Consider the following 19,217-nt stretch of genomic DNA (forward strand, 5'->3'; position numbering starts at 1 on the left):
AGTATCACACAATACAGCTAAACAAGATTCATTTTCTGCTTAATGCATGAATCAAAAATTTCTGTACATTTGAATTTTTCAGTAATCAGAATCGATTTTTAATATAATTTTTTATTAAATTTGATCAACTTTTTTTCGCAGTATATGATGTGAGAATCAAAAGATATTTATAATTGCAGTGTACCTTAATTTTGATTAATTTTCATGGATTACAAATATAGTATATTTAATTATATAATTATATTGTATTGTGTATCGATTGCAAATCAGTAATATTTTTTTAGCTGAACATGCCCATTGTCATTGACGAGGTAAGCGTGATTTATGGGTAAAAGCTTTTCAATTTTTAATGCTTGCGTAAAAGCTTTGTACGTATTGATGATACTAGCGCTTTGACTCTCTCAGCTCATTTACTTTCAGAGCTGTCTTTAATACAAAATATGATTGAACACCCAAAAAAAAAAGTTATGTATTTGTATAATGTTATTATACAATTGTTATTATGTTATTAATTTGCCAGTTAAAATTAATTGTAAGCTTCTTTGATCTCTGACTTGCCTATCAGCAACGGAAATTTTTCAATCTCGTGCGCAGTGTTAGTTGCACAAAAATTATATTACATCTATATGCTGGAATTATTAATATAAATAAAGAGCTTAACGCTCTATTCAGTCATTGTAATACGCAACATGGGAACATTGCGAACTCTATTAATTCTCGGTCTAATATTTAACTGTTAATACTTTAATTTAATGCTAAAAACTCTACATTTGCAGGGCAAACTACTGGCATTGGCTATAAAGATTTAGAGATGAAAAACTCTGGCGATATAGAGCTGGCTGATTCTCTACCATTGCCATTTTTCATCCACCTAATCAGAAAATTAATAAAGTTAATCTTACAACAAACCTAGGAAATCAGAGAGAGATCTTAAGAAAAATTCACCATATATTTATGCTCAACAGTTGAGTCTTTACTATATATGTATATAATACTTAAATTGTAATGCCTTTTTTTAAAAGCTTAATTACATATGCCTTATTTACTTCAAGACTGTTATGCACTGGAAATTTTTAAGCAAAATAAAACGTGATATTTCGTTATTTCTGCATCATTTTTTCCGAAATATTGTTTTTGGAACTATGACAGTCTTGAAATAAATGGGTGAATGTATTTCCGCTTGTAAAACTTTGATGTTATCGGACAATTATAATATGTTTCGATAAATGGAATTTCGAATATTGCTTGCAGCCCTGGTTGTATGCTTGTTTAAATCAGAAACACTATCGGTCACACTGTTCTGCTGAATAAAAAGTATTTGTGTAGGTTGATCTAATTTTAATATTCCCGAATGTCAAAGCTTTTTCAGCACAACCAAATTAATGAATCACCGAAAAATGCCGCAAGTCTTACACTCGACAATTCTCAATTCGCTTCATGGCGTTCTCAGTTCTATTCCTTGCCCCTAAATCGTCTGGCACAGAACGTTTGTACTGCGAGTGATCCAATCAAAGCCTGTTTGCGTCAGGATGCAAAGACAGTGGCTATTCCTGGCAAAGTACGCCATGAGTTGGACAATGCGATTAAGGCAACAGTTGATGGTCCAAATTGGCTATGCACCGGTCTTGATCTGTTGCGTCTGGCCATGAAAAAGGATTGCGAACTGTCTGTCGCATATTTGATCTATTGGCACAAGCTGGAGCGTTGCAATTATGTTCTTAACTCGGTAATCGAACTACTGGCACAATGTGAGCCACTGGATGGACGCACCTTTCAGTATCTGATGAAGCACACAGTGCCTGACGGCGGCAACTGGCAAATGTTTGTGAATCTCGTCCAAAAGTATGGGATTATGCCAAAGATGTGCTATCTAGCCAGCTGGTCGTCATCCCGTACACTTCATCTTAACAAGATGCTCAGAAGTAAAGTAAGTGCAGTTAACCAGATCCCAGTTGGATAACTACTAAATCATCTTTTGTATTCCAGCTGCACGAGTTTAGCAGCCAGTTGCACGCTCAGTTTACCTTCGATGGCGATGCCAGTAACTTGCCCTCAATGCATATGCTGATGATGGAGGAGTTGTACAAGATAATCAACATTTGCTTGGGAACACCGCCGTTGCAGTTCAAATGGAACTTTAAAAATGAAGATAACGTCAAGAGTTTCACACCAATGAGCTTTTATCAGCGTTTGGTGGCACCGTTCTATAGTCTTGATGCCCAAATCTGTTTGGGCCACGATCCGCGCCTCAGCTCCAGCTATCATAGAAACTATCGCATAGCCTACAGCTCCAATATGATTGATGGACTGCAGCAAAGCTACAACAATCAACCCATGGATGTGCTGCTAGAGATCATGGTATCATCCCTTTCCGCTGGCTCGGCCGTTTGGCTCGCCTGTGATCTGCACACAATATTTAATGGCAAATCCGAAATACTCAGCCTGGATATGCACAACTTTGAGCAGGTATTTGGCATGCCCTTGGGAATGGAACTGAATAAAGCCCAGCGTCTGGTCTACAAAGGAACGCGTCGTAATACTGCATTACTGCTGACTGAGGTTACCTTGGATGCACTGCAGCAACCGTTGCAATTTCGCACAATTGCGAAAGCAACAGAAAGTGTCAAGAAAACACAATCCCACAGCAGTTTTCAATTGACAGCCATGGCTGACGGTGATGTTGGCAGTGAGGCTGAAACTCAAACTGAGTCAGTCAAGCGCAAGACGGCCAAAGGCAACAGAACCGCACTGAACGTCGATTGGCTGCGGGAATATGCCTTTGAGATAGTTATCGATTCACGCTTTGTGCCACCAGGCGTGTTGCATGCGGCTAAAACTCAACCCAGAGTTGAACTGCCCATTTGGGATCCCATGGGCGCACTGCTCTCTTGATGAGTTGTGAGTGCCCCAGGTGATGGCATTTCAATGTCCAAGTTAAATTCAAGATCAAAAATATATTTAACAATCACAAACGAATCATAAGATACTTATAATTTTAAAATTATCGTAGCACACATTTCACGTTGCCAAATTAATCAAATAATTGAATTCCTATGTAATACCATTGAATTGTAATACCATATAGTACAATTTTAAAAATATAATTTGACTATATAGCTTTCTTGACTTTTTAACTAAATTAAATTAATAAATTAATCAAATAATTGAATTCCTATGTAATACCATTGAATTGTAATACCATATAGTACAATTTTAAAAATATAATTTGACTATATAGCTTTCTTGACTTTTTGACTAAATTAAATTAATAAATTGAAATAATCCTTTCTCAGCTACCATTTTTATTTAGGACTATTTTGACAAATACTTAATCATTATTTTGAGACTTTTCACAAACGGAACTAGTTCCTAATATTTTTGTTCACTTCGAGCGTTGTTCACCTTTCAAAGTGAATTAAAAACTTCGGTTGCTTGCTTCGTTGCGCGACCTTCGCCAAGTTTTTGGGAATTAGACTTACGTGCCTAGCATGTCTAATTAAGCATTAGGAGAGAGAGAGTGAAAGGCGGGGAAATGCGACCATTGAGGAAAAGTCGACGACTGTTTTGGACTTAAGGGATTTACGCTAAGGAATTTGACTTTGCATAATGTAAAGAAAAACAACAAAGTTTTTAGCTTTAAAATGGCATTTTATTTGTAAAATTTTTATATTAAATTCTGAAAACAACTTTAATGTGCGTAGTATCAATAGCCTATGGGTCTGTTATATGCAAATCCTCCATAACCACCATAGCCTCGTCCAGCTCCAGCATAAGGATTATAGCCGGTGTAGTAAGGTTGTTGTGGTTGAACCACTATGGGTTGCACCACCACCTCTGGTGGAGAAAACAGCTTCTTCAGAAGATGACGAGGCTCACGTAGCCGAGTAGTTTCCGATGCTGCAGAGGCATCTGCCGCTCCACTGTTGGAAATTGCATTAACATACACGCCACCATCTGACAAATCAGCAACTGCATTATGGTTATCAGGAAAGGCCATGACTAGGCCAACTGCAACACTGCTGAGCAAAAAAAGTGCGATGTACTTCATTCTGGTCGGATATTGATTAGCAACTGAATAAACGGTTCACTTAGCAGGCTCTTAAATACTCAAAATCGCTAAGAATATCAGGTAGTATCCTGTTGGATCTACCTGATGCTGCAGCTGCAAAGGATTAGTGCAGATTACCAAATACTGGGAAATGATTTACGACTAGGTAAGCAGTAAAAACTATTTTGTAAATTCGTTTTTGGAATGCTTTAAACAAGTTTAATTCTTCGTAATATCCAATGTGATTCCCTTAACCCAGACAAGCGCCTTAGTATTTATATAATATATGTATGTATGTGGATAATACCGTATCCTTAATATTGTTTTGGTGACATAAACTGAGGCGGTGGTGGAAATCCTTCAGGTGGTGGTGGCAACTGGCGTCGTGGCTGTGGTTTTAAAATAGAGAAAAGGAATGGGAATTACTAATATGATGATAGCACTTTGATCCTGTTGTGGGATAGGAAAAATCACAATCCATATTTCTGGAAATTGAAATGCATATGAGCACATGATTGGGAACAACGTGTTTTTGCTTGAAAAGCATATGATAAACTTCCGTGGAAAGTCCCTTGACTTGGAATAAGTTAACAAAATCTTTCAAATAATTTTTTGGAATGCTGTTTAGTTTTATTATTCGTTCTTATGATTTTTTCTATTTGTTTTTACGTGGTTCCCCTAACATGCACAAGAATCCTTCTCCTATTAGTACAACATTTAAAAATTGTTTAACATGGGAGGACGTGGAATATCGTCTGGTGTAGGTAATTGAGAGGGCATTTGTCGTCTTTGCTGTAAGTGCGAGACAATCGATCATTGGAAATGAGAACTAATAACAATCTCGATGAAAATGATTTATGCAATGCAATACTATGAGATGTTTAAAAGGCTTTCAAAATCAGATATCGATACATACTCGCAAATGTGGAGCCCCATCCTCTGGATTATTGCTCATGTTCTTGACATTACGACGCGTCTGTCAATTTGAATTAGTACTGTAGCATCTATTAAATAATTTATAATTCAAAAACATACTCTGAATTGTGGAGGTGGTGGTGGTTTCTCGTTGGCGAATGATCCTGCTGGAGCTGCTCCGTCGGTGGCATGGCGCCGTGCCTAGAATAAGTAGGCATTGAACAAATCCGGTCATTAATAGCTTATAACCCTGAAAAGCTCTAGTCTCTTCTAATATGTTTAATGAACGACGAGTCTTGTGGCAATTGTGTCTTGATTAAAGATTTCATATTAATAATAACACAACTATAAGACTTACTCTGAGGTAGGTTCTAATTGGCTCCTGTAATGCAAAGTTGATCGAATTTTAGGAGATTTTTAGAAGATTTGGCTAAACATTTTGGCTTACCTCCAAGCCACGGCTAGTTCCACCACCGCCACGTCCGTCCACACCGCATAGTGTCAAAGTCAACACGTAAATGACCAAAACAATGCAAAATAGCTTCATTTTCTGGATATCACGTCCTGTTTAGCAGTCCAAAAGCAAGAGAGAGAGAGAGAGAGAGAGAGAGAAACTGGGTGTTCTCGTTAACTGGTATCTAATGCAGCTGTAAAGCTTCTTATATACAACTTGCCCCAATGGGAATTGTACATTTAATTGGCTTGTTAAATGTTATCCAAAATCTCGTAAAATGCCAGCATACCGAATAATTGTCGATATATATCGCACAGGGGCAACATTTAAATTGTTTATTAAATTTTAGTTATTGTTGACATAACGCTAGATGTATCTTGCAGATACACACGTTAACATGAAAAGGGTGGCGTGTCAAAAGACTGCTTAAACGCATGTTATTGTATGCATGCGACCTTTAAAAAGGGCTTCGCATGTTTGAATTCCTTAATTACTTTGCAAAATATTACAGCAATTGCTCAAAAAAATTTTAAGAAAGTAAGCTTTGCTTAACAGTGTACTTGTTTATTTGTAATAAGTAGCTGATTGATCAATTTCAATTTGATACTATTTATCAACATAAGAAAAAACATATTTTGGCAACGTAAACTTTTAATTACTGATATTTAGAATTATTTTTTTCTAACAAATTCTACTTATCTCATTGAAAATCAATGAAACTGTGTACAACCCAGTCTAGACTATTTTTTTTAATTTCAAATCATGTTTAATATAATAACATGCAATTCGTAGGTAAATCCATCAATTTTGACTATTATACTGTGCGCTGAACCGTAACCTTGACACTTGGAAAATGTTTTTAAGTAAATGCTCGTTTCACGCTATACTCCATAATTTCCGGCACTAAACACGCCACAATGCGTTCATGTTCCACCTCCACAATTTGCATAATTTTCAAATTATTACACGCTTTGATGTCGTACTTTTCTCACTCCCCACCTCCCTATCTCTCTCTTACTTGTGAGATCCCTCTTTCTCTATTTCTGTTGTGAGACAAGTGAAATAGAGGTGCAGGCGACAAAAAAATTAAATTGTTGAAAGGAGTAGAAAATAAATAAACGCACTTTTTTTCTCATTTCCGTTGCTTACTTTGACGTGTTTAGTTTTTGATGTGCACACTCGCGCACACAGCAACAACAACAACAACATCATCACCAACAACAACGAAGCAACAGCAAAGGCAAATGATTAAATTCGTCTTCAACGTGGACAACGATGATGTTACCCAGTGGCTCCAGCGGTTCCTCTCTGTACGGGTTGCTTACTGCTGCTGCATCTTAGAAGCGCCCTTTATTTCTCTCTCTCTCTCTCACACACACACACACACTCTTTTTCTTCCTTTCTCCTACTTACTCTTTTACTCCTTCAGGCTTCGTTGCTGTCTCTGTGTGTAAACTTTTCTCATTAGAAAACTTTTACTATTTCCGCTACTCAACGCCAAACGCAAACAACAAACAAACAGCAGCAACGACAAAAAATAAAGCATAAAATAAAATAAAATAAAATATAAATATAAATAAAATGTAACCTTAAAATACGAAGAGAACGTTAAGCGGGCAAAAAGTAAATTTGTTGTAAATAAAATTTGGTGTGTCTAAGTGTCTGAATTGACATTGTTTCAGTTTATGCCATGTTCGTACATTATTTTAGATTTTATATATCGGCTTACAAAATAAAACGGTGTTGCACAATTGCAGACATAGAAGAAAAGGCTCAAAGCATTGAAATGGCTTTATTTAATTTTACCAAAGACAGATGGAACATTTCAAAGACGCTGCTTAAAAATCAATAAATCAACGCTTAGCGTTTTACCTGCACATTTACCTTTTACCTCAGTTTGAATTGAATAAAATTTTGTTATTTGATTTCGCCAGCCTCCGCTTTTTCCTGTTTCCTGTGACTTGCAGTGCACATTTCCTTCAAGTGCCTCGCATTTGCTCTAATTTGATTTTCAGCGCGCTTCTTCTTATATACGATTCCATCGCCTGTCATCCGTCATTCTCCACTTTTCTCAAGTGTGCCAGTTTTTAGCTGTGAATGCCGATCTGGCAGATTTTAACTAAAATTTTTCAATAAAATTCCATGATATGCGTACAAGACATTTATGTTGGTTTAAATAATACTTTTTTGATTAATTAGAAAACAAAAACTGAAGATATAAGATTTGTTAATTATCGATTAATCATATCTGATACATTTATTTTTTTAATATCTTAGATTTAAAGTAAAAAAAATAATTAAAATATTCAAATTAAAAATTAGCTACTTGTATAAATATATACTAAATATACTTAAAAATATAAGAAATATAAAATAAATAAATTTACATAGCTAATTTAACTAAAGAAGAATAGATTACATAATTTACACTTCCAATTTCAGCCATTATACAACTCTATTATACTTAATCTGACCTTTTCATTTATCAACTGTTTTCTAATGCGACATGTTCTTGGCAAATTTAAATAGCTCAATTTTATTCAATGTTCTTTAGTTGAACAACATTTGATTGCATTTGAAATGCATTTAAAATCACTTAAGCCCTCGATTTAATAATGGATAGAGAAATCTACGAAATGTAATTACAACACGCTCCATTAGTAGCCTATGGAGTAGCATTTAAGTATTATAGCCAATTGGTAAAGTGGCTGCCAGTCAGCCAGACGAGAAATTATCAGCTCTTTAGCATAAGGTTGAACATAAACCAGGGAATACTCAATATTCTATTAATACTCGCACTCTTGGTGTCCGGCAATCGAAATGTATTTTCGATGTCACTACTAAATACCCACTCAAAATGGTAACTGTAATAAGTAAGACTTCTCTCTCACTCTCTGGCGATGGCAACAACATCACGTGTCTAGGAAACGGATTGCATAGAAAGCCTCACGAACCGGATAATGATCAACGAACTGTATACGTTTCCGCAATCGTAGTCAAATCGACAAACATGCACACAAAATGCAACGGCTCCTGATGTTCAAGCTGATGATGATTCTGTTTCTGATTCTGATTCTGATTCGGATGCTGATGCCGATGCTGCTACTGTCGCTTGGGAAATTGGAATGAGAATGGCAATGGTAATGGAAAGTGGTTGGAAGGGTCGGGTGTACGCCAAGGAATCGTAGCCGAAGCAACTTATACCGCTTGAATGGCGGCCTCTCTGCTGACTCGGGTGTAAATACCCCTTGCTCGAATGTTTTGCATTATTGATAAACTGCTCGTCGTTTCCATCGTCGTCGTGGCAAGAAATAAAGCAGCACCAAAGAATATTTATGACACTTGCTATGCCCCAACAAACTGTGTAAAAAATATGCAGCCAGCTGCTGGGGCACGCCCCAAAAGCGAAACGTGTCATGCATTAAGCGCCTGAACGTGTATAGCAGCCTTTTATACCCTAACCAAAAAATATTATAAGATATTCAACGAATTTGAAACACCTGCTAACTGATAGAGAAGACCTATATCCCTGATTATTTGTTTTTGCTGCAAAAAAGCTTAATATTATTCAGTTGAACATTAGGAAAAGTAACAAGAAAACTATTCTAAATCTTATTTATACTAAATTTTAATTGATTAGAGTACATAATTAAAGAGTTGAAATTAAAGCAAGTGCATTCAGACTTCTGGTAGCCAAAATATATTGCTTATATTTTTTACTTACCCTGTAATTTAAAGAACGTAAAATGTATAGTTTTTAAACTGCTTAAAAAATTTCGTGAAATAATAAATACAAATTATAAAAGTTCTTCGAAATTTTTTTATCACTAAGTTTATTATTATCAATAAACATAATTTTTAGCTTAAAGTGCTGCATTATAATATATTGTCTGAAACCAGGTTTAGGGTATTTTAACGTCTAGCATTTTACACCTGCTTGAACTCACAACATTTGTTGCACTTTTGGCAATTGGCGTAAAAAAAAACCAGGCTGCAATGAAGTGTTTAACGGTAACAACAACTACGCAATGCACAAAAGTAAAAAAATTATAAAAGCACTGCAAGTTGCAGACTAGGAAGCCTTGTAAAAAAAAATCATTTGCCAGACTAATTTGAGCCATCTGTCGAATGCAGAGCACAGTGAGTGCAAAAAATTTGCTCACGTTGCGTTGTAATTGCATTTGCTTTGTTGTTGCTTACAACCAAAAAACTTAACGAACGGCCGCACAAAGAGTCCAAAGACTGACAAACCAAAAAAAGAGATAGAAAGAAATACCATAAAAGAAAACTAAACATGGGCGTTTGCTGTGTCAGTGGGCGTGGCCCATTGCGTCTGTCTGGCAACGCACACGTCACGTAGTACAGTTGCCGCAGCTAAAACTTCATCAATTTGCCTTGAGAATGCTTGGTAACTTTCTACTCCCCCTGGTGGTGTGATGGATTTCCACTGATGCACTGAGCATGTGACCGACTGCTTCCATAAAGGAAATTATATTGGCCAAATTGATGCATCAGCTCCGTTGACCATTCTGCGTTTCATTCTGTTCCCGCCCATTATGTATTGCGCTGTATTTATGATTAATTACAGCGTTTAAAAGCGCATAAAAATGCATTGCAAATTTTATTAATAAAAATAATTAAATTCATCATACAGCTCGGAACCAAGCGAATAATAAATGCATTTTCATTAAACCATTTTCTTTATGTGCTTTAAAATCAGTTGATTTAATTGCATTACACACGGAACACTCCCTATCAGATTTTGTACACATCGAAATTCTTATTAATTTGTATTTCTTCAATGAATATAATTTATGACATCAAGTATTGTTTTATAATTTAAATTTATAATTACTGTACCCTTAATTAATTGACAACTATGGGAAGATTATAGAGTATTGTGTTCTGAAGTCTATAATAATTACTATCCTCATTATTGGCGTATTTTGTATTTGTATTTGAATTTATATAATTTCCTATTTAAGACGAAAAGAAAAGGTTTAAGTTACCCGATTTATCTTTTGCCTCGACAACAAAATTTTGTTATGACATGAATAGAAAAAAATTAAGGCTAAAACGGTGTTACTCGCAGCTAGAATTTTATCAACATTTAAATTATTTCACATAACGCATTATTTATTCAAAACGCACTCTCTATCATTATAAAATGACAACAGAACTTTCCATTTTTGTATTTCTTCCTAGCGCTAAAGTGCACGAAATAACTTAACCAACAGATGGCTTTATAAACAGGTTAAACAATTTTAGTTCACGACTTATGCTTATGATTCCCAACAGATGTCGCTTTTAGCACTGTTAATTCTACCAATAGTATTCGTGTTGCAACGAACACAACGCATGAAAACATTTTGGCTTTTTATCTCTGGAAGATTAAACAGCTTAAGCATGCCAATAAATATTTAAATATATTTAACAAATTAAATTTTTACTTAAATTTCGCGCCAAAGACAATTTTTAGGTCCAAACGGTTGTCCAAACGGTTCTCAGTGTGGTGGTCGGGCGATATACAGATAAGGCTATGTTAAGTCAACATGACTCTGTTAATAAATAAAATAATGTTGCACTGTTGCCAACTTTTTAGATAGATAAATAAAAATCTGTTTCTGGTTGAAAAACATACAATAAAAACATTTTTATGAAGGTTTGAAGTTCGTCTCCCACAGGGGAAAGAAGCTAAAAATTTAATTCAGAAAAAGTATGAAAACATCGACAAATTTCTACAAAAATTTAACAAATTCTATCTCCAATATTAAGAAAAATTCGAAATTAAATGAATTTTTTTGGGTGCAGCCAAATTTTCAATTTGATTAAATTAGAACAAGTTGCTTGATCGGGAAATTTTGTATTTTAGATTGTTTTGTTTAGTTTGAAGTAAAATTTTATTTTGCTAATAAGTTAACTGAATTCCATAAATTAAGCGTCTTTTAAGATATTAAACTTTAAAATCTACAGATTATTTTTTAAAAAATAAGATAATAAATGTTAAAAATAAAACGAAAACGTCTTTAAGCAAATCATTCTGAAGATCACATTTCAATCCGGTCGATTGGATTGCTTTACATTTTAATCAATCACATTTCGAGGATACTTCAAGACTTTTGTAAATCGCACTTATGATTAATCTCTTCTTAATCTCTTCCGGTTTTCGCTGGTTTGCCGAGGCAAGACTGCTTGGTTACTAGCCAGCCAACGCTGCAATAAAAAAAAGCCGAGTCTTTAAACATGGTCAAAGTTCAATGGCAACGCAACAGGTTATCAAATTTTTAAAGTATGTTCTTGAATACCACGAACTTGCGCTCATCTAATACATAAATCTAATCAAGGGGGTACGAATGACTGGACAGGGGGAGCAGCTACCCCGCCACCATAGATTCTTCAAAAATATAAACTTTATAGCAAATTGTTAAGTATTATTTATATAGAACTGAAATCAAAGCAATTTATAGGTAAGTAACGGGTATTCCTATACACGGGGTGTCGACTAAAGATTGTCTGTCTAGTTAAATATGAAAATGATTTTTATTTCTGTGATATTTTCGTTTTCAAAATTCAAATTAAAAAAAAAGTATTTTATTTTATTTGATTTAAGAAACATGCGATCACTTGAAAACCAAATTTAATTATGTCAATAAAATATTAATATTTTGTAAATAAAAATTAGGTTAATTTTTAAACCAAACTTATAAAACACACATAAGTACATCCTATTATAATAAAGCTTGCTGCCCCCCTCTAATTTTCATGCTGTATACGCCCTTGAGTCTTATCTCCTCAATCCAAAGCCATGCTCGATTACCGAAACTGAAACTATAATTGCATGTCTTTATTAACAAATTGACACGCGCTTCATTCACATAGCTAGCAGTTAAAGAAAATAAAATATTAATAATAATCTGAAAGTTAAATTTTAAGGATAATTAAGGATACTCCCAAAATGTAGTAAGTATAGAGATTTGGAGATTGCCTTGAAGGTGTTAAAATAGTGCTCCTTTCAATACTTTTGATACGGCACAAAAAGCATATTTTTCAAACAGTGTGTGAATTATTAATATACAAAATCATTAGTTTTTAGAAATTGTAAAGCTTTGTAAAATCCGTAGTGAATTTTCAAAAAATGATCAGTAGTGCAAGCCATTTATAGATAGGGTCTTAAAAAAATTTTCCGCTTAAAAAAGCTCTTTCATCCTACAGTTGTCTTAAAAAAAAACGTGTCTTAAAACTTGTTTAAAGTTCAATGCCAACGCAATAGGTTATCAAATTTTAAGGAGAGATTTGGAGATTGCCTGGAAGGTGTTAAAATAGTGCTTCTTTCAATACTTTTGATACGGCACAATAAGGATATTTTTCGAACAGTGTGTAAATGATTAAAAAAATTAGTTGTAAGAAATTATAAAGCTTTGTAAAATCGGTAGTGAATTTAAAAAAAAAAATGATCAGTCACTAACAGATAAGGTTTTAAAAAAATTTCCGGCTTTAAAAAGTTTTCTTATCTCCACAGTTGGCCCAAGAAATACGCCGTTCTTTGTATACTTCTGCTGGTGGCGATTGTCTGTGTGGTGTTGGGACTGATTTTTGGCTTGAGGAAAGTCTCCGAGCCACAAAGAGGGGCGGTGGTCTCCAATGCTGTTGGTTGTGCTGAGATCGGCGGCCAAATGTTGGCCATTGGTGGATCCGCAGCCGATGCAATGATTGCCACAATGCTTTGCGAGAGCGTAGTCAAGCCACAGGATCATGGACTCGGAGGTGGCTTTGTGGCCACCATTTACACCAAGGAGACGGGAATTATTGAGACATTGATTTCACGTGAAACGGCACCGGCGGCGGCAACACGTGACATGTTTGTCAACGAAACGACGGATACGGGAGCTATCTTCGCTGCTGTTCCCAGTTTTATCTACGGTTGTTGGCGACTCCATGATAAATACGGAAAATTACCTTGGCACACGTTGCTTGAGCCCACAATTGAGTTGTGTCGCAATGGAATTGTGGTGTCCAAAAGCTTAGCTGGCAACCTGGTCCGATTTGAGGAAATCATTATGAAGGAGATCTCCTTGTCCGAGATCTTTATCAATCCGGCCACACAAGCTATCTACCAGGAAGGAGAAATTATGTTCCGACGCGTACTCGCCGACACCCTGGAAATTATCGCCAAGGAAGGCCCGGAGGTAATCTATCGGAGTGGACGCATTGGACGTATGCTTGTAGAAGATATCAAGGAAATGGGTGGCATCATTACCGAAAAGGATCTACAGGATTATGAGTAAGTTGACTAGCTAACGAGTTGACGTCCCTATTGGGAATGGCTTTTTTATACCCGTTACTTAACAATAAGTAAGATTGTATGCTGTATTCGTTTGAATGTATGTAACAGATAAATGTGGGCATCACCGACTTCTTAACAGACGAACCATGTCCGTATGTGTGAACAGATCTCATATATAAATTTCAGAGATAGCGCAATCAAATTTTTTGCACACAGACTTCTATGTTTCTATGGAGATCATCTTTGTTTCTAACTGATAATAATTCTCTTTATTTAGAAACGTTTTAAAAGAAATTTCGGAGCCTAAAAGCATGCAACGGTTATTTTATAGTCGAAATCTATTAATTAACTATAGTCTTTTCCACTTAAGTAGTGGGCAGCTTATTAGTTTCCCCACTGCAAAAAGTATTTCACTTTTTTGTTCCACTATTAATTTTCACTAATATCTACTTTCTTTCTCTCTCTCTCTTTTTCTCTCTGTCTTTCTCACACTCAATGATCTTAGCGTGCGTTGGGAGGAGCCACTGCACAGTGTCTTAGCGAATGGATACAATCTGTATACATCTCCCTTGCCCACGAGTGGAGCTTTGTTGATCTTCATGCTGAACGTGATGAAGCCGCTTTATACGTCGGATCATGAACTATATTGGCATCGATTGATCGAAACCTTTAAACATGCCTATGGTCTTCGCTCCGAATTAGCGGATATACATTTTGAGCCCTCGATTCAAAAGGCTTATAAAAATCTGCTTGATCCCGAATTTGCAGCGGAAGTGCGAAAACTAATTTTGGATAATGCCACATTTACGGATCTAAATTACTATGGGGCAAAATTTAGCAATGTAGAGGATCGTGGTACGGCGCAGATTTCTGTACTTACACCGAATGGAGATGCCATCTCCGTGACGAGTACGATCAATAATTATTTCGGCGCACAAGTGCGTTCCCGTCGAACTGGCATAATACTCAACGATCAGATGAATGACTTCTCCACGCCGGGAAAAAACAGTGTTGATAATATTCCACCCAGCCCATCTAATTTTATTAAGCCCGGCAAGCGTCCTATGTCCTCATTTTGTCCGAGCATTGTCCTCGACAACAACGGCAATGTCAAGTTGATAGTAGGTGCTGCTGGTGGCCCAAGGATCACCACCTCAGTGGCTCAGACCATTTTGCGCTACTTTGTGCTGCAGGAGTCCATCGAGAGTGCGGTGAACAAGGGACGACTGCATCATCAGCTCTCTCCGATGCACATAGTGGTTGAACCGAATGTTCCCAGGCATACAACCGAATACCTTCAGAAAATTGGCCACAAACTTAAGTGGGTTTCATCAGCCAACACCTCCGTCACAGCCATCGCGAATATGGATGGCATACCGCAACCCGTTTTCGATCAACGTCGTGGGGGCAGCACCGTCATCACAAATATAGTCTTAAAACGCAGCTAGATGCCATATATTGAATAAGAACATAACGATAACACAGTTAAATAAAGAATATTATATGATAAAATGATTTCTTTTTAAGTACGGCTTAGCTGCCTCATAAAGCATCTCCCAAACCAGAGCGAATAAATCGCAGCGGCAGCGGCGCGAATAAACCGCGTGATGTTTTCCGCGCCAAAATCGCAAGTGTGTTCACACCGCGGCGAATTTATTCGCGGTTTCTTTATTTGCAAAAATGTCTTCGTCAAATGACAGCCATGAAAAAAGACATTGCGCATAAACAGCTAAACGCATAAACGTCACATGTGATGATTTTTAATAAATATTTTTCAATAAAAGTGAATGATTATAAGTTAAAAACTGCTTCTCGTATTATAGTATTATAATAATATTGTATTAAAAGCCAAAATATAATAATTTAACATGTAAACAAGGCAAAAATTCAACACATGCATCACATGTGACGTCATCAGCGCAGAACATGAGCAAATTTCTGCGCAATCTAATTTTATCGTTCTTGGCGGCAAGCGGAAAAAACGCTGCATGCGCGGTTCTGGAAAAAAACGCTGCAAATTCGCCGTCGAAACGAATTCGCTCCGCTTTGGTGTGCATACGTTCATAAGACGCAATGTAATTATATATTCGCGATTTATTCGCTCTGGTTTGGGAGATGCTTAAAGTTGGTAAATTTGAGTTCAACTGCAGATCAAAACCTGAAGCAATGATTTCATCTGTATATATTAAAAAAAATAATTTTTATGATTTCTATTATTGTAACAACTATATAAATTCGTATACATGTGAATAACAATTACTTTAATAACATTTTTGCTGAGACTGAGCCTCAGCATTTCCTTATAGTATGGGATAACTGCACTCACTGGCAATGCCACAGAAGCTGCCAGCATTGCGAGGGAGTCGCATGAATCCAGACTCGCCCCAATTTTGGGAGTATGAGTTCTTGATGATCCAATAGTCGCGTCCATTTTCACTGCCGTATCCAACAACAACAACAGAATGGTTGACCTCATCCTGGTTGCACTCCTCGTCCTCGTAGATGCCGCCATCGTATTGCTCAAAGGATATGCTGCCCGCATTCATGGAGCATGCCAATGGTCCAAGGGTGGCAATCACTTGCTTCATCTTTTGCTCATCTCCCGGATCAATGCGGGCATAATCGCGTATTTTCACAATACTCTCACGTGGATATACTCCAACAGTTTCATTCTGTTTGCACTGCATTTCGTACTGCTCGTAGGGATACTTGTTTGCCAGCGTAATGCCATGATCCCGGATGTACTCAAAGCCATACTCCTGGAAGCCACCATCGCAACCCATGTTGCCATAGTCATCGGCACAATCTACCAGATTCTGTTGGGATAAAGGCACCAAGACACCAGTGCGACGAAATAGATGTCCCTCCAACGCTCCCGTCGTGGAAAAAGACCAACATGAACCACAGCCAACGCCCTGAAAGCCGGCTGCAGTTACTCCTCCCTTCTCCCGCCAGTCAAACGCTTCCGGCAGTTTGTCACTCACAGTGACTGTCGCGGGCACAAAGTTAATGTGACGAGCTGTAAACTCTCTGCGAAATAAAGAGTTAATTTTCTGCATTGACAATTATTCGAATTATTTACTTACTCGCCCTGATATGAGATCTTGGAGCCGAGCAACGTTGAGATCTCTTTACGAGTCATGTCAGCAAATGAATTTAGATTCAAACGATAACTGCCCACTCGACTGTTTGTTAGATCCACCAACGACTTTTTGGCTGCAAAAATGGATTCGCGAAACTCTCGCTCCCTTTCATCCGGATACACCTTTCCCGTTTTGTGCAAAAAGTCATCGAAGTCTCGCACATCGCAGAGTTTTGGGAATGTTTGCAGTGTCTGCAATGACACGGCATTTAAGCAGGCGAACAGCAATGTCCACTGCAATATCGTCGCTTTGCATTTTCTCATCTATAAAGCGATACAATGTTAGATTAAGTGAATGATGACATTGTGGAAACAGTGTGACAACATCATTTTTAGTACGCTTCAAAACTGTGTCATAAAACGAGAGCCAAATTCGATGATAGATATTCTCAATTTAAGTCTAATTTCATTTCTATCTTTATCTATCTGTGCACCCTCACTATAATGCAATAATTCAGTGCTATATATAATATAAACCATTATCACATACACACCATTCGAAATAAAATAATTGTCTGCTTTTATATATTCCAAGAATTATAGCTTTATCACGTTAGCGATAAGATATCTGACGCATTTGAACTTGAGCTATATGCACATCACTTTTTAGCATTTAATTTGGTCACAAATCATTGTTAATTGCTCGTTTTCTAATTCAGATGGAAATTTTCAATAATCAAAAAAATTTAATTTTAAGATCTTGTTCACATACAATATATTTGACAAATAGTATGATACTTAACTTTAATTGCTTTATGAATGACGAATATAGACTTTAAAATTGTTTGATTTGTTTTAAATTATCAATATATTATTTTAATTTTCACTTGAAAATTATTTTTGATTGCTAAAATCATCGGATTTTTCTGTTTTGCATATACAATTTTCAGAAAGAAACTTCTCTATTTTTTTTAATTTTTTGTCACTTCTATTTTGTACACTTTTATCCTCCTAGCCAACAAAATTTAGTTACACAACTTGTCAGCTTCGTTACACGAATAAACTCCTCCAAATAAATTTTATATTATTAAAAATTTAAATTAAAGGCATTCAAAGTTCGACTTGACCATGAATGTTTACATCTGTTGCTTTGAATATTGCATATTATTATCGAATATCGATTGAATGAGTTTTTAATGAGTGTAATTAATTTGTAACTATGTTTTCCAATGAATTTTGATTTTAATTAACATATTGATCAAAATTAACATAAGAGTCCAAAATTTGATAGTTATGCATTTCTTTGTTTTGTGAAATTTTCGTAGCCAAGTCATTAAAACAAACACAAATCAATTTCTCTTTCAATGCGCTCTAAAATCATCTTCATAGTCAATTTGCACACATATGGGGGATTCACTTGGATTTGGATGCGGGTGAAAGGTGATCTGGCTCCCAGCTACGTAAGCATAGAAAATGGAGAGAGAGACCCTCGCGTATTTAAAAGTGCTGACTTGCTTGAAGGGTCCATAATTGTGATGATGATTATTATTACAACTTGTTCACATATAGGTGTATGTTTACATAACCAAAGACACTGTAAATCCAAGAGTCGCATCTCCAATAGACATTATAAATACCTCTTGCTGAAAAACGGGGTATTTTTATAATTGTACTTTGACAAACTGTCTTCTCTTTGACTTCCCACGTATCCAAAGAAAGTATTCTTTATCGAAACCATATTTTATAACCGTTCATTAAGATTCACTTTCTTTAGTTTCTCGTTACCTCTCGTATAAGTATTAAATGTTTATTTTAGAATTACTATTATTATTATTATCATTTATATTAAAAACTACATGATTAATTAAGTATATATTTATTTATTAATATATTTATTTATTTTAGCTGTTACTTATTTTGTTTATTGAGGCTTTCACACTGCACACATTTGGTTATTACAAATACTAATCACCTTTGTTAACTATGTTTCTTTTGCCTTTGTCCCCTATGAAGACTTGGTAAAGATGCCGTTGTCTTGGAGTCTGCGATCGCTTTAAGACGCGCTGGCGATAGACGCTTCGGTTTTATAGGCCGTTACTTAAGCGCTCCACGAATCGAATGAAAAACTTGCTGGGCATATAAACTTCAGCTTTGAAAATGTTTTCATATTTGAATTCCTCATATATTTGTGCTCTTCGCTTTAAATGCAAATTAATCATTCATTCAGCATTTTGATTGCTAAAGTTAATAGAGCATATTAGCTACGAGAAGAGTTTTGTAGCTTAAGGAAAGAAACCGCTTGAATTACTTAAATATAAACTTAAAATCTGTTTTTTATTAATCATATAAAGGAAGGGCATTTGAAAAATCAACTGACCTTTGAACTTACACATTGACAACACTAACTATTGTCAGTTTAATCAAAACCTTCGTG

The 19,217-nt window shown here is 36.0% G+C and overlaps 5 protein-coding genes across 6 annotated transcripts; 2 read left to right on the plus strand and 3 right to left on the minus strand.

The window, feature by feature from the left end:
- The first annotated feature begins 1,240 nt into the window (after window positions 1-1,240).
- On the plus strand, window positions 1,241-3,069 carry LOC117784254 (bleomycin hydrolase). Its single transcript, XM_034621943.1, has 2 exons — window positions 1,241-1,927; window positions 1,987-3,069. The coding sequence occupies exons 1-2, from the start codon at window positions 1,352-1,354 to the stop codon at window positions 2,890-2,892; spliced, it is 1,482 nt and encodes a 493-aa protein (XP_034477834.1). The 5' UTR covers window positions 1,241-1,351; the 3' UTR covers window positions 2,893-3,069.
- A 558-nt stretch (window positions 3,070-3,627) lies between these two features.
- On the minus strand, window positions 3,628-4,049 carry LOC117784983. Its single transcript, XM_034622850.1, has one exon. It carries the CDS (start codon window positions 4,046-4,048, stop codon window positions 3,704-3,706), a length of 345 nt encoding a protein of 114 aa, XP_034478741.1. The 5' UTR covers window position 4,049; the 3' UTR covers window positions 3,628-3,703.
- Window positions 4,050-4,243: 194 nt separating this feature from the next.
- Window positions 4,244-5,575, minus strand: LOC117783987. Of its 2 annotated transcripts, none has more exons than XM_034621573.1 (5): window positions 5,412-5,575; window positions 5,322-5,345; window positions 5,084-5,164; window positions 4,965-5,024; window positions 4,244-4,437 (listed from the first exon to the last, which is right to left on the minus strand). In XM_034621573.1, exons 1-5 carry the CDS (start codon window positions 5,508-5,510, stop codon window positions 4,363-4,365), a joined length of 339 nt encoding a protein of 112 aa, XP_034477464.1. In that variant the 5' UTR covers window positions 5,511-5,575; the 3' UTR covers window positions 4,244-4,362. The 2 variants fall into 2 exon arrangements, with proteins under 2 accessions (XP_034477464.1, XP_034477465.1); XM_034621574.1 differs by lacking the exon at window positions 4,244-4,437 and adding an exon at window positions 4,657-4,840.
- Window positions 5,576-13,075: 7,500 nt separating this feature from the next.
- On the plus strand, window positions 13,076-15,174 carry LOC117784017 (scoloptoxin SSD14-like). Its single transcript, XM_034621610.1, has 2 exons — window positions 13,076-13,698; window positions 14,207-15,174. Exons 1-2 carry the CDS (start codon window positions 13,091-13,093, stop codon window positions 15,147-15,149), a joined length of 1,551 nt encoding a protein of 516 aa, XP_034477501.1. The 5' UTR covers window positions 13,076-13,090; the 3' UTR covers window positions 15,150-15,174.
- Window positions 15,175-15,946: 772 nt separating this feature from the next.
- Window positions 15,947-17,107, minus strand: LOC117782833 (cathepsin L1). Its single transcript, XM_034619882.1, has 2 exons — window positions 16,788-17,107; window positions 15,947-16,731 (listed from the first exon to the last, which is right to left on the minus strand). Exons 1-2 carry the CDS (start codon window positions 17,105-17,107, stop codon window positions 16,002-16,004), a joined length of 1,050 nt encoding a protein of 349 aa, XP_034475773.1. The 3' UTR covers window positions 15,947-16,001.
- Window positions 17,108-19,217: the final 2,110 nt, after the last annotated feature.

Source organism: Drosophila innubila, assembly GCF_004354385.1.
Source record: "Drosophila innubila isolate TH190305 chromosome 2R unlocalized genomic scaffold, UK_Dinn_1.0 1_C_2R, whole genome shotgun sequence".
Classification (NCBI taxonomy): Eukaryota; Metazoa; Arthropoda; class Insecta; order Diptera; family Drosophilidae; genus Drosophila; species Drosophila innubila.

Coding starts and splice junctions, on each gene's coding strand:
- LOC117783987 (XM_034621573.1), bottom strand. CDS start 5,510: ATGAAGCTATTTTGCATTGTTTTGGTCATTTACGTGTTGACTTTGACA. Junction 5,346..5,411: donor GAACTAGCCGTGGCTTGGAG/GTAAGCCAAAAT, acceptor TTTGCATTACAG/GAGCCAATTAGAACCTACCT. Junction 4,438..4,964: donor ATGGGGCTCCACATTTGCGA/GTATGTATCGAT, acceptor TTAAAACCACAG/CCACGACGCCAGTTGCCACC.
- LOC117784983 (XM_034622850.1), bottom strand. CDS start 4,048: ATGAAGTACATCGCACTTTTTTTGCTCAGCAGTGTTGCAGTTGGCCTA.
- LOC117784017 (XM_034621610.1), top strand. CDS start 13,091: ATGTTGGCCATTGGTGGATCCGCAGCCGATGCAATGATTGCCACAATG. Junction 13,699..14,206: donor AAGGATCTACAGGATTATGA/GTAAGTTGACTA, acceptor CAATGATCTTAG/CGTGCGTTGGGAGGAGCCAC.
- LOC117784254 (XM_034621943.1), top strand. CDS start 1,352: ATGTCAAAGCTTTTTCAGCACAACCAAATTAATGAATCACCGAAAAAT. Junction 1,928..1,986: donor ACAAGATGCTCAGAAGTAAA/GTAAGTGCAGTT, acceptor TTTGTATTCCAG/CTGCACGAGTTTAGCAGCCA.
- LOC117782833 (XM_034619882.1), bottom strand. CDS start 17,107: ATGAGAAAATGCAAAGCGACGATATTGCAGTGGACATTGCTGTTCGCC. Junction 16,732..16,787: donor AAGATCTCATATCAGGGCGA/GTAAGTAAATAA, acceptor TTTATTTCGCAG/AGAGTTTACAGCTCGTCACA.